This window comes from Monodelphis domestica, chromosome 6, assembly GCF_027887165.1.
Source record: "Monodelphis domestica isolate mMonDom1 chromosome 6, mMonDom1.pri, whole genome shotgun sequence".
NCBI lineage: Eukaryota > Metazoa > Chordata > Mammalia > Didelphimorphia > Didelphidae > Monodelphis > Monodelphis domestica.
In genome coordinates, this window is record NC_077232.1 from 129,197,634 (window position 1) to 129,210,417 (window position 12,784).

The 12,784-nt window shown below is 36.4% G+C and overlaps 1 protein-coding gene across 10 annotated transcripts in view; it reads right to left on the minus strand.

The window, feature by feature from the left end:
• APBB2 (amyloid beta precursor protein binding family B member 2) overlaps positions 1 to 12,784 on the minus strand; it is a 416,082-nt gene that overhangs the window by 248,899 nt on the left and 154,399 nt on the right. For 6 of the 10 annotated variants that reach the window (XM_007496529.3, XM_007496524.3, XM_007496528.3 and 3 more), the window contains one exon: positions 1,797 to 1,914. The exons of the other annotated variants lie outside the window; for them this stretch is intronic. In XM_007496529.3, the coding sequence (XP_007496591.1) occupies positions 1,797 to 1,842 (46 nt within the window). In that variant the 5' untranslated portion in view covers positions 1,843 to 1,914. Of the gene's footprint in view, positions 1 to 1,796; positions 1,915 to 12,784 lie in introns of those variants that run through there. 10 annotated transcript variants of the gene reach the window in all.

Below are 12,784 nucleotides of genomic sequence, written 5' to 3' on the forward strand. Positions count from 1 at the left end.
TAGCCTACTCAGAGCCATCATTTTTATTTATCTTATTCATGTTAAAATCCTATTTCATAAACAAAGAATAAGAGGCAGTCTAGTATAGTAGCCAGAAAACTGGTCTCAAGTCAGGAAACCTGATCTAGTCTACCCACCTCTGACATTTATTTGCTGTGTGACCACAAATACCTGTGTGTGTGTGTGTGTGTGTGTGTGTGTGTGTGTGTGTGTGTGTGTGTGTAAATAATCACTAGCTCACCGACCAGAAAAGTGATTTTTCTTTGGGGACAGAGGGTAAGAAAAGATCCAGAAAGACTCTGTTGGGCAACCAATAATCAAACATTTATTAAGTGGCTATGCTATGACAGAGGTACTGGGGATATGAAGACAAAAACGAAATGGTTCCTACCCTCAGGGAGTTTCCAATCTATTCTGTGCAGATATAAACAAATGCACACAAGTTAATTTTACATAGGGAGGCACCAGCATTTGCAGGGGGGAGGAGGATAGGGCATGCTATAAAAACTTCATTTGGGTGTCATTTGAGCTGAGTTTTTAAGAAAAATAGATATTCTAAGACGAAGAGATGGAGGTGAAAGGGAGCATGTTCTAGAGATGGAGGTCACCATGGAAATGAATAGAGTTCCAGGTGGGAGGAACAATTGGCTGGCTAGTTTGGCTGAGCCATGGAGTACATGGAGGCAGCACTGTTATTGCAAGCATGGGAAGGGGAGGCTAAGCCTGGGCACAAAGGGTTCAAATGTCAAATTGAAAACTTTGTATTTGACCCAACAAGCCCTGGAACTTATCAATCTGGGTAGCAACACGATACTTTAGCGCCTGCATCACAGAAATATCACTTTGGCCACCATGCAGAAATAGAAGAAAGAGAGGAAGGAACTGATCCATTAGGATGCTGCTGTAGTTGTCTAGAGAAGAGGTATCAGGGGTCCAAAAGAGGGTGCTGGGTCTCTAAGGACAATGAAAGTGACACATAAAGGAGATCAATGAGAACATCAAGAAACAGATTGGATATGGAAGTGAATGTAAGGAATCCCAGGTTTTGAACATAGGTAACTAGATAGATGGTGATGCCTGAGGCAGAGAGAGAAAGGAAGGCTCTGGATAAAAAAGAGTGATGCAAGACCAGACAGCAGAGTGGAGAGAGATGGGCAGCTAGGATCACTGACTTGGGGGAACCAAGAATAATACCCCACAGGGCAAGAATGATTCTGGTAAAGACATTTGGAAGGACTCGAGAATGAGTCCTATGAGATACTACTACATTCCAGTCTCTGTGTTTGGAAAATCTAAGGAGTTAAGAGTCTCAAGTTCTTTCCCTGGGGAGGTGTGAGCACCGTTCTGCCCAGAGTCTAGAGGTGAGACTAAATGACCTTTTTCCTAGACTCAAGGCTGTATGATTTTATAATCCATAAAGGGCAGAAATAAACCTGGTGAAATGCCCTAAAAAAATAAAATGTTCTGAAATGGAGTTCATCGTATTCTCCCTGTCTGATTGTTTTTTTCTGGAGAACCCAAATGCCTCATCAAAAATGACTCTATATGTATATGGGCAGATAAGAGGAGAGGTGATTGCTAATACCACAGCTAATCTTAAAGGAGCACTTAAATATACTAACCCAATTTAGGCAGTTTCTTCATCTAAAATTGATTTTAAAAATTAAAAAGTGCCCCAGGATAAGCCGATCTCTGCATTTCAAAGTCATTTAGCACTCACAACCTTTAGATCTCACAACACAAGTAGTTAAATTCAGAATACTACAAGTTTCTAATTTAAAAAAAAAGGTACATACATGAACTGCTTGGATGACAGTGAGCCCCTGGGTATCGCCTGCCCATAGTGGCCAGTCAGCACATTACCCGAAATTGTCAGCGTTTTCCAAGTACTTAGGAAAGACTGAGGATGTTTAGCTGGAAAGGAGAGGAGGGAAAAGGAGAAACAAAACGGAGATTTAGGATAATGACTGCATTTTTTTTTCATTAAAATGCTAATGACTACTACAAATTTCACCATAACTATGTTTATAAATTATTCAGTCACATCAGCAGAGATGAAGCCTTTCTATAGCTTCAGGCAAGAAAGGGAACAAACGTTTATAATTAATATGTGGCCCCTGTAAAGAATTGTGCTGGACACCGAAAGTCCTCAATCAGTGTTTCTATTTAGAACATGGCACTGACCAACCAAGCTGACCTAGCCTCACTACTTTAATATAGCACACATTTCCTTTTTTCCTTAAAAGATGGCATCAACCCAGAGTTTACAGTATCAATGACAATAATCTGGCAGGCTTACAAAGCCTGAATGGTTTCTTAAAGAAGGAAAAAAAAATCCTCTATATCATAGATGGCTGACATCAAGTACACTTAAAGACAAATACTGCCCTTGAAGTCCCAGGGTCTCTGCTAGTTCATTAAATATGGTCAAAGCTGCCCTTTAAAATTAATGATGTAAATAAACAAACCTGAACAGAGGAAGGTGAAAGAAAAAGATCTGTGGAAGAGGAAGCCCACAACTGAATACTAAAGGTTCTGAATATTAAAGAAGCAAAAAAATCTGGTCTCTACTTTTGGTTAAATCTTGGGTGTAGAATGAAAGAAAAAAATATTCAAAGCATTAGCAAAAAAAATTCAAAAACCATTCTAGCTCATACAAATTATATTTATAATTAGTCTCTCATAGGCATAGTATCGTGAGCCCAGAGCAATATGATGGGGAAAGATGAGGAGAAAAAGAGCATCTTCTACAAAGATTAACAATTTACCCACTATGCTTTTTTCCACTGTGTGTTGAACAAGAATAACATCGTGATTTACAGGATTTACTGGTCTTGTTTAGGAAGAACTGGGTTCAAACCTCAACTTTAACCTGAGGATTCATGACTATAGACAAGTCATTTACACTCTATGAGTCTCAAGCAATACTCTATTAGGAAGTTAAAGACAGGTTACTGGTATGCAATTACACAATCTTCATCACACTGAGAGGTCTTCCCTAGCCAAAGTAGCCTTCTTGCTACTTTAATCTCCAGTCTGCATTACAGGAGTATTAGTATTTTAACAAGGCATTTAAAAAAGGGCACAGATCCCTGGGGTACAGCTAGACAAATTGTGATAAAGTAATGGAATGGAATATTGCTGAACTGTGAGAAATTAGAAATCTGAAGCATTCTGAGAAGCATGGGAAGACTTAAATGAATTGATGCAGGATAAGGCAAAAAGAACCCTGAAAACAATATACCCAATGACTATAACCCGAAGGAAGATGTATAAATGGAGATTTTGAACCTTTAACTTCATTCCCCAGAAGTCCTTAGTATTTCCAAAATTTCCCTATAATCTCTCCTGTGTCTCCACGTTGGCAAGATCACTTTATTGGTATTTAAGTGGATGTATGCTCCTCCCAGGCTCTCTCTTTGACCTGCGACTGGGCTGAATTCAGGCAGTTCTTTTGCTTTAGTTATTATTAATAAAACTTTATAAAATAAAATATTTAGTTATTGTATATTAATTTTAATCTTTACAAAGAAAAACAATCAAACAAAACTGACAATTGTGCAATTTTAGTGAACAAGCTTGGGTCCAGAAAAGTGTGTGTGTTTTATGTGCCTTTTTTATAGAGGTGAAGGGACAAAGGGTGTGGAATATCAAGTATCCCATCCGACAGAGCTGATGTTGTAGCAGACTTAATGGAATTGCTTTTTTTTTTAATCTTTGTTACAAGAGAGAGTTTGGGGGGTAGGAAAGGAGGAAAGAATTCAGAAATGAAGATGATATTATAAGAGTTATGAAAAAAACAAGGTTAAAAATATACAGGGAATTGGGGCTTCTCCACTGAAAATAAAGAGCCTTTGCACTTCTTTCCAGTAGCCCAAGTTATAAGTATGGCTCCTTTCAACTGTACCCAAATGCTCTAGCTTACTTAACAGCGTTTAGATCCAATGTCAACTTCTCATTCCTTGGCTCTTGTGAGACTGATGGAATTCTCTAATTGAGCCTTCCTTAGTGAGGTGAACCAGAAGACTGTGGATGGTCAGAAGCTAACTGCCTACACTGAAGATATACATTGAATAAACAGCTTCTCTCCATGCCTGTGAGTGGTAAAAGTGATCTTAACCTCCTTCTCAGCAGGCTTCAAAATGAACCAAACTTATTCACTTCCCTCCAAGTGGGAGAAAATACTTAAGCAGATGGATCACAAATGACTTATTTGTTGACAAGAAGTCTTAAAATTATAAAATCTTAAGTAAACAAGCTCTATTTAAATAGAGAAATAAGTGGACGTGACTTTTAAACATAAAACAAATTTAATAGTTTTCTTCTGTTTTCCCAGACAACCCAATCTAACAGTGCCATGTTTCTTGTCACAAAAACCAATAAAGTGTAGCTCTAAATATTAGATAAACAAAGCCATCAGAAGATTTTTTTTATTCTCCCTTATAGCAAACTGAAGTTTCCATCTACTTAAATACAAAAATAATTGCAGAAGGAGTAAAAATTTGTCTATTATCTTTGCACAATAAAATCCTTTCCTTCATGTTCAGATATAAGATCAAATTTCATAAGATGGAGGGAAAGGAAAGGTGGAATTACAGGGACTAAATTCCACAAAAAGTCAGCTGAAGAGATAAAGGAAATTGTCAAACATAAAATTTTGAAGATTCAAAGAAGTGTTTCTGATAAAAAATAGGAGAAAGCTACCTAGAGACCTCGACATAGAAGGACGAGGATCCCAATGACCCACTTAAAATTTTAAAATATGTATAAAAAGGTTGGAAACAAGGAAGAAGGAAAAAGCCCCCATTCAGATCTATAAGAATAATATTCAGAGCAGTGAAAAGTCAAAATGAATCAAAACTTATAAGGAAGGCTAAAAGATAATCAAAAGGAGGCTGTTTTGTTATTATTTGTTTTATCTATAAAGTGGACTTAGAGAGGGATAGACCACAAAATTAGAGAATGACATTTTAAAACAGACAAGGTAAGAAAATTAATGAAAGGAACAAAACAAAGAAATTCTTGTTAGAAGAGGGAGCCCAATGCAAATTAAAAAACTAGAAAGTGAACAAATTAAAAACCCTCAGATGAAGACTAAATTAGAAATCCTAAAAATCAAAGGAGAAATTAATAAAATTGAAAGTCAAGGAACTATTGATTTAATAAATAAGACTAGAAGATGGTACTTTGAAAAAACAAATAAAAATGAAAAAGTACTAGTCAAATTAAAAAAAGGAAAGACAAAAACCAAATTGACAGTATCCAAGATGAAAAGGGAGACCTCACCTCTAATGAAGAGGAAATCAAGGCAATCATTAAAAACTACTATGCCCAATTATATGGCAACAAATATGGCAATCTAAGTGATATGGATGAATACTTACAAAAATATAAACTGCCTAGACTAAAAGAAGATGAAATAAATTACCTAAACAACCCCATATCAGAAAAAGAAATTGAACAAGCCATCAAAGAATTCCCTAAGAAAAAATTCCCAGGTCCAGACGGATTAACAAATGAATTTTATCAAACATTCAAAGAACAGCTAACCCCAATACTATGCAAACTATTTGACAGAATAAGCCAAGAAGGGGTTCTACCAAATTCTTTTTACGATACAAACATGGTACTGATCCCAAAGCCAGGCAGGTTAAAAACAGAGAAAGAAAACTATAGGCCAATCTCCCTAATGAATATAGATGCAAAAAATCTTAAATAGGATACTAGCAAAAAGACTCCAGCAAGTCATCACCAGGGTTATCCACTATGATCAGGTAGGATTCATACCAGGAATGCAAGGATGGTTCAATATTAGGAAAACCATCCACATAATTGACCATATAAACAAGCAAACCGACAAAAATCGCATGATTATCTCAATAAATGCAGAAAAAGCCTTTGACCAAATACAAGGGTCTTTACTAAAAATAATAAACAGTATATACCTAAAATCATCAGCAAATATCATCTGCAATGGAGAAAAATTCAAAGCCTTCCCAATAAGATCAGGAGTCAAACAAGGATGCCCATTATCACCTTTATTATTTAATATTGTACTAGAAACACTAGCAGTAGCAATTGGAGAAGAAAAAGAAGTTGAAGGTATTAAAATTGGCAATGAGGAGACCAAGCTGTCACTCTTTGCAGATGATATGATGATTTACTTAAAGAATCCTAGGGAATCAACCAAAAAGCTAATAGAAATAATCAACAACTTTAGCAAAGTTGCAGGATACAAAATAAACCCATGTAAGTCATCAGCATTTCTATATATCTCCAACCCATTTCAGCAGCAAGAATTAGAAAAAGAAATTCCATTTAAAGTCACCCAAGACAATATAAAATACTTAGGAATCTATCTGCCGAGACAAACACGGAAACTACATGAACACAACTACAAAACACTCTCTACACAATTAAAACTAGATCTAAACAATTGGAAAAACATTGATTGCTCATGGGTGGGACAAGCTAACATAATAAAAATGACCATCCTACCCAAACTTATATATCTATTTAGTGCCATACCCATTTAACTACCAAAAACTATTTTACTGAATTAGAGAAAACCTTTAACAAAGTTCATTTGGAAGAATAAAGGATCAAGGATATCCAGGGAAATAATGAAAAAAATACAAAGGAAGGTGGCCTTGCAGTCCCAGATCTCAAACTATATTACAAAGCAGTGGTCATCAAAACAATTTGGTACTGGCTAAGAGACAGAAAGGAGGATCAGTGAATAGACTTGGGGTAAATGACCTCAGTAAGACAGTCTTTGACAAACCCAAAGACCCCAGCTTTTGGGACAAAAATCCACTATTTGATAAAAACTGCTGGGAAAATTGGAAGACAGTGTGGGAGCGATTAGGTTTGGATCAACACCTCACACCCTACACCAAGATAAACTCAGAATGGGCGAATGACTTGAATATAAAGAAGGAAACTATAAGTAAATTAGGTGAACACAGAATAGTATACATGTCAGACTTTTGGGAAGGGAAAAATTTTAAAACCAAGCAAAACTTAGAAAGAGTCACAAAATGCAAAATAAATAATTTTGACTACATCAAATTAAAAAGTTTTTGTACAAACAAAACCAATGTAACTAAAATTAGAAGGAAAGCAACAAATTGGGAAACAATCTTCATAACAAAAACCTCTGACAAAGGTCTAATTACTCAAATCTATAAAGAGCTAAGTCAATTGTACAAAAAATCAAGCCATTCTCCAATTGAAAAATGGGCAAGGGACATGAATAGGCAATTCTCAGTTAAAGAAATCAAGACTATTAATAAGCACATGAAAAAGTGTTCTAGATCTCTTATAATCAGAGAGATGCAAATCAAAACAACTCTGAGGTATCACCTCACAGCTAGCAGATTGTTCAACATGACAGCAAAGGAAAGTAATGAATGCTGGAGGGGATGTGGCAAAGTAGGGACACTAATTCATTGCTGGTGGAGTTGTGAAATGATCCAACCATTCTGGAGGGCAATTTGGAACTATGCCCAAAGGGCGATAAAAGACTGTCTGCCCTCTGATCCAGCCATAGCACTTCTGGGTTTGTACCCCAAAGAGATAATAAGGAAAAAGACTTGTACAAGAATATTCATTGCTGCACTCTTTGTGGTGGCCAAAAATTGGAAAATGAGGGGATGCCCTTCAATTGGAGAATGGCTGAACAAATTGTGGTATCTGTTGGTGATATTTTGTGCTAAATTGTGCTATTGTGCTAAAAGGAATAATAAAGTGGAAGAATTCCATGGAGACTGGAACAACCTCCAGGAAGTGATGCAGAGTCAGAGGAGCAGAACCAGGAGAACATTGTACACAGAGACTGACACATTGTGGTACAAGAGAATGTAATGGACTTCTCCAGTAATGGCTTTACAATGTCCCTGAACAACCTGCAGAGATATATGAGAAAAACAAACAAACAAACAAAACTATCCTCTGCTTGAGGACAAACTGAGGGAGTAAAAACACCAAGGAAAAGCAACTGCTTGACTACAGAGGTTGAGGGGACATGATCAAGGAGAGACACTAAATGAGCACCCTAATGCAAATACCAACAACAAGGAAATGGGGTCAGAGCAAGGACACATGTGATACTCAGATGAATTGCGGGTCGGCTAGGGAAGGGGTGGCAGGAGGTTGGAGGGAGGAAAAGAAAATGATCTGTTTCCAATGAACAATGTATGAAAATGACCAAATAAAATAATGTTTTAAAAACTAAAAAAAAAAAGAAGAAGAAGAAGAGGGAGCCCAAAACGATATACGGATATATCCCGTCCACACTGTGGAGGCAATCTGGAAAATCAAAGTAAAAATTTTTGGCCCTCCCTTCTAGAGAAGAAATTGGAATTTTTTTCTTTTTCTCTTTTTGGGGTATTACAGTACCTTGTTGTAAAACTTGGGTTAAATATTTGGTCAAAGGCTATATGTGGGTCAATGTTAATATTTCTAGTCTTTGTGTGTCATCTGTTATCTTCTGCATTCTTTTCACAAATGATATTTCACTTATTTTAACTTTTAAAAAATTGTATATATTTATGGTATTAAAAATAAAATAGGTTGATATTATACACCATTATTTAAAATTTTATTTCTGAGTTTCTAAACATTTTCTCTATTGTCTGCTGGCCTTTGCTTGTTGTCTAAGGCTTCTGCAATACTCCTTCAAAATCTATATTTAATTTCTCAAAAGTGGAATAGGGAAAGTTGCATCTATAATCCTCATCATTCCAATTCTAAGATTAAGTGTGTTTATTAACTGAATGAGAGACAATATGGTAGAATGCTTAAAAGATTAACAGTGGAGAGTCAGAAAGACCTAGGTTCAAATCTACCCTCAGATGCAAATTAGCTGTGGACACTAGGAAAACTCAATTAAATTCTCAGGATCGCAGGCAATGCTCTAAGACTACAGCTAAGGGGCACTTAGGTGATTCAGTGAAAAGAGATCCAGACCTTGAATAGGGAGGACCTGGGTTCAAATTTGATCTCAAACACTTCCTAACTTTGTGATCCTAGGCAAGTCATTTAACCACAATTGCCTAGTTCTTACTACTCTTCTACCTTGGAATCAACCAGTGTATCAAATCTAAAAATAGCAGATAAGGTTTTAAAAAAATACTTTAAGCTGAAAAACTGCCAATTTTGGTTAATGAAAAAAGTTTCCTAGTACAGACTAAATCATGGAGCAAAGAAATCCAAATCTATTTTTGATGTAGAACACACTGGAAAGATTATTTTCTGACTTTTCAAGTTCTTTTATAACTCAATGTCAGAATTATACTAACAAACTTTTAAAAACCATGAAATCAGTCCAATATAAGTGGAATAACTATCAATATAGCCAATTACATCCTAATTCATGTGAGACTACATTACTAAGCACCCTTGCACTAAGAGAGAAATTTCTAGGCAGTACTGATCAGGTGCAACTTATCTCATATAGCATCTATGCTGAGGACCTCAATAAATATTATTTGACAAGAATGGAGATGAGAAAGATTTCTATTCATTAGTGAAATATCAAAGTGAATTTTCCAACTGTTAAAAGAATATAAAAATGAATGATCTTTGTTTTGGCATTTTTTAAAAATAAAATCTCTGTAAAACTAATACTATCAAAATAGGATTAAAAAAATAACAACTACTATTTCTGTCCATTCCAGCTGCATGGAATCTACAAGAAGAAACAAATCATTTAGAGAAGAGAGGGAAGCTCCATTGTGCTCCTAGACCAGGCATTTGAAGATATTAAGTTAAACAGGAGACTCGCTGCCTTTGGTACCGGGCAAGGGATGTATTTATGAGGTCTTAAAGTGTTTATCTTGCAACTTTGTATTACTATACTTATGGGGCTAGGGATAATATATTCAAGACCAGAAATACTTTATAAGGACAATTATCCTTAACAAATCCATTAACACCTCTTCCACAAATCCTCAGCATGCTTCTCTGGATAAAAGTGAAGAGAAACCTCTCGAAACAAACATCAAACAGCAACCACCCTCGCAGATCTACCATCTTCTTTTTAAGTCTTTTACTGTCATGACCCCAGAGTATCTTAAATTCTAATATTTACTACTCTTGGATTCATTGTTGGTATTCTCAAATGGAAAACCATAAGGAGGTCCTGGGTTCAAATATGGCCTCAGACACTTCCCAGCTGTGTGACCCTGGGCAAGTCACTTGACCCCCATTGCCTAGCTCTTACCACTCTTCTGCCTTGGAACCAATACACAGTATTGATTCCAAGACAGAAGGTAAGGGTTTAAAAAAAAATTAGGTATTAATCTGTGCTCATTGTGGTGGCAGAAAATTGGAAAGTAAGGGGATGCCCTCCAATTGTGGAATGACTAAACAAATTGTGATATCTGATGGTGATGGAATACTATCGTGCTCAAAGGAATAAAGAAACGGAGGGATTCCGTGTGCACTGGAAAGACATTTAAGAATTGATGCAGAGTGAAAGGAGCAGAACCAGGAGAACATTGTATAGAGACTGATAGGCTCGAATACTGATATAATCGAATGTAAAAGACTTCTCTAATAGCAGCAATGCAATGATCCAGGACCATCCAGAGGGACTGATGAGGAAGAACGCTATCCACATCCAGAGAAAGAACTGTGGGAGCATAAATTTTTGAGATCCATCCAGCGGTCTCTCTGAGGGTCCCGGCTTACTCTGCCCAGGTGTGACAATTTCAGTTGAATAATGGCATGAGACATACTATGTGTTCAGTCCCACATGCATAGGCGTCACATACTGTTCTGTCATGGCACAGAGGTTCATTTATTATATAGGTTAGTGAGTACATGCTTCTTTGGCACCCAATCAATTTTCTACATACATGATATTCTACATTTAATGGGATATGTCACACATTAACAAATCACTTTATCAACAATCATGATGTTACTACAATAAAGGATTCTGTGATCATTTACCATGTTACTACAACAGAAACTCTGTGATGGAGATGAATGACATGGATAGGGTAGTTTGGAGGTTAGTACTCCCTGACCTTCTTGGAGGATCATTGTGCTTTTGATCAGCTTTCACAATCAATCACAATTTACTTAGGAGATGAATAACAAAACATTTCATATCTAAGAACAGGATTAAAAGGTAACTTCTTCTTCCTCAATTTACTAGTTCTGTTTTCCTTGTGTTACTTTAAAGCACCTGGCAACGTTGCCTGGTTTCTGCCCACCAACAAATTCATTGGAGTATGTTAACTGTAAGGAAAGCTTTATTACGATGTTCAAGCATTTGGTCAGTGTTAGGTATTAGGCCTTGAAGAGTAAGAGCATCTCTGCTTGAGAGAGAAAGGAGGGGTAATGGGTAATGATCTTTAGGCTTTAATTCTGAATGCAATCTTTTTAGGGTAATAATCTAGGGGGATTGAAGTGGGATATATGTGAGCTAACCCTATAAGTATTTGCTCTCATATTATTTCTCCTGTATTGTGGAGAGAGCAATAATCATAACAAGTCCATTAGTAAGGGAAGTTAGAGAGAGAGAGAGAGAGAGAGAGAGAGAGAGAGAGAGAGAGAGAGAGAGAGAGAGAGAGAGAGAGAGAGAGAGAGAGAGAGAAGTCATAGAGGGGGAATCAGTGGGGACCCAATTTTCAGGGGGCTGCATCTCCCAAACTGTGACTTTGTCAGCCAGTGGGGATTTGTCGGCTTCCCACAATAAATACCAAAGAAAAACATATGATTGATCACATAGTGTGATGGTGATATGATTGGGCTATTATTTGAATAACATGGAAATGAGTTTTGAACAATGATACATGTATAACCCAGTGGAACTGCTTGTTAGGTATGGGAGGGGGGACAAAAGAGGAGAGGGGGAGTCATGAATCATGTAGCCATGGAAAATATTCTAAATAAATTAATTTGAAAAAAAATAGGTGCTCACACATGCATACATGTGCTCGCAACAGAAAAGTGCAAAATTGGGATTACATTTATTCAGAAAATAACATAAATTTGTTTTTTAAAAAGGCAGGGGTAGAGACTTGAACCTGATACTTCAGGATCTTTAATTCCATGAGGAAAATAAAAAAATATTAAAAGAAAGAACAAATAAGGATACCAACAACCCATCAGAGAAAAAATTTTAGAAGACAAAAAATAAGATGAGAATTAATGAGGGGATGAAAACAAATATTTTTCTTAGAAGGGAGAGCCCTAAACAAAAAGAAATCCTAATTTAAACTCCCTCCCCAATCACCTCCTCCTTCTTTTCCTCCCCCTTTCCAAACTTTCCCTCACTTCTCCCATTGGTTTAGAAACCAAACATAAAAATTTCTTTAAATTGTATATGGAGAAAAATAAACTTAAACAAATACACACTGAATAAAAGCCCATCCAAAGAATAAGTATATGAATCTTGGGGAATGGGCTTTGAGGTAGCAACATCAACATCTTCCAGCAGAAATATCCTTTTAAAAAAAACCTTACTTTCTCTTAGAGTCAATACTAAGTATCAGTTCTAAGGCAGAAGAGTCACTCTCAATATAATACTTTGAATTACAAAGTCTGTTTAAAATATTATTTCATTTTATCTTTACATTAACCCTAGAAGGTAGGTACTATTATTAATCCCATTTTACAGATGAAAGAAATGAAGCAAACTGAGGCTAAAAGACTTGCTCTAATGTGTGTCTGAAGTTCAACACACTTCATGATTCAGATCTTCCTGATTCCATGTCCATGGCTCTAGCCACCACTGTTCCATCTAGCTGCTAGATTGCTCATTTAGTAA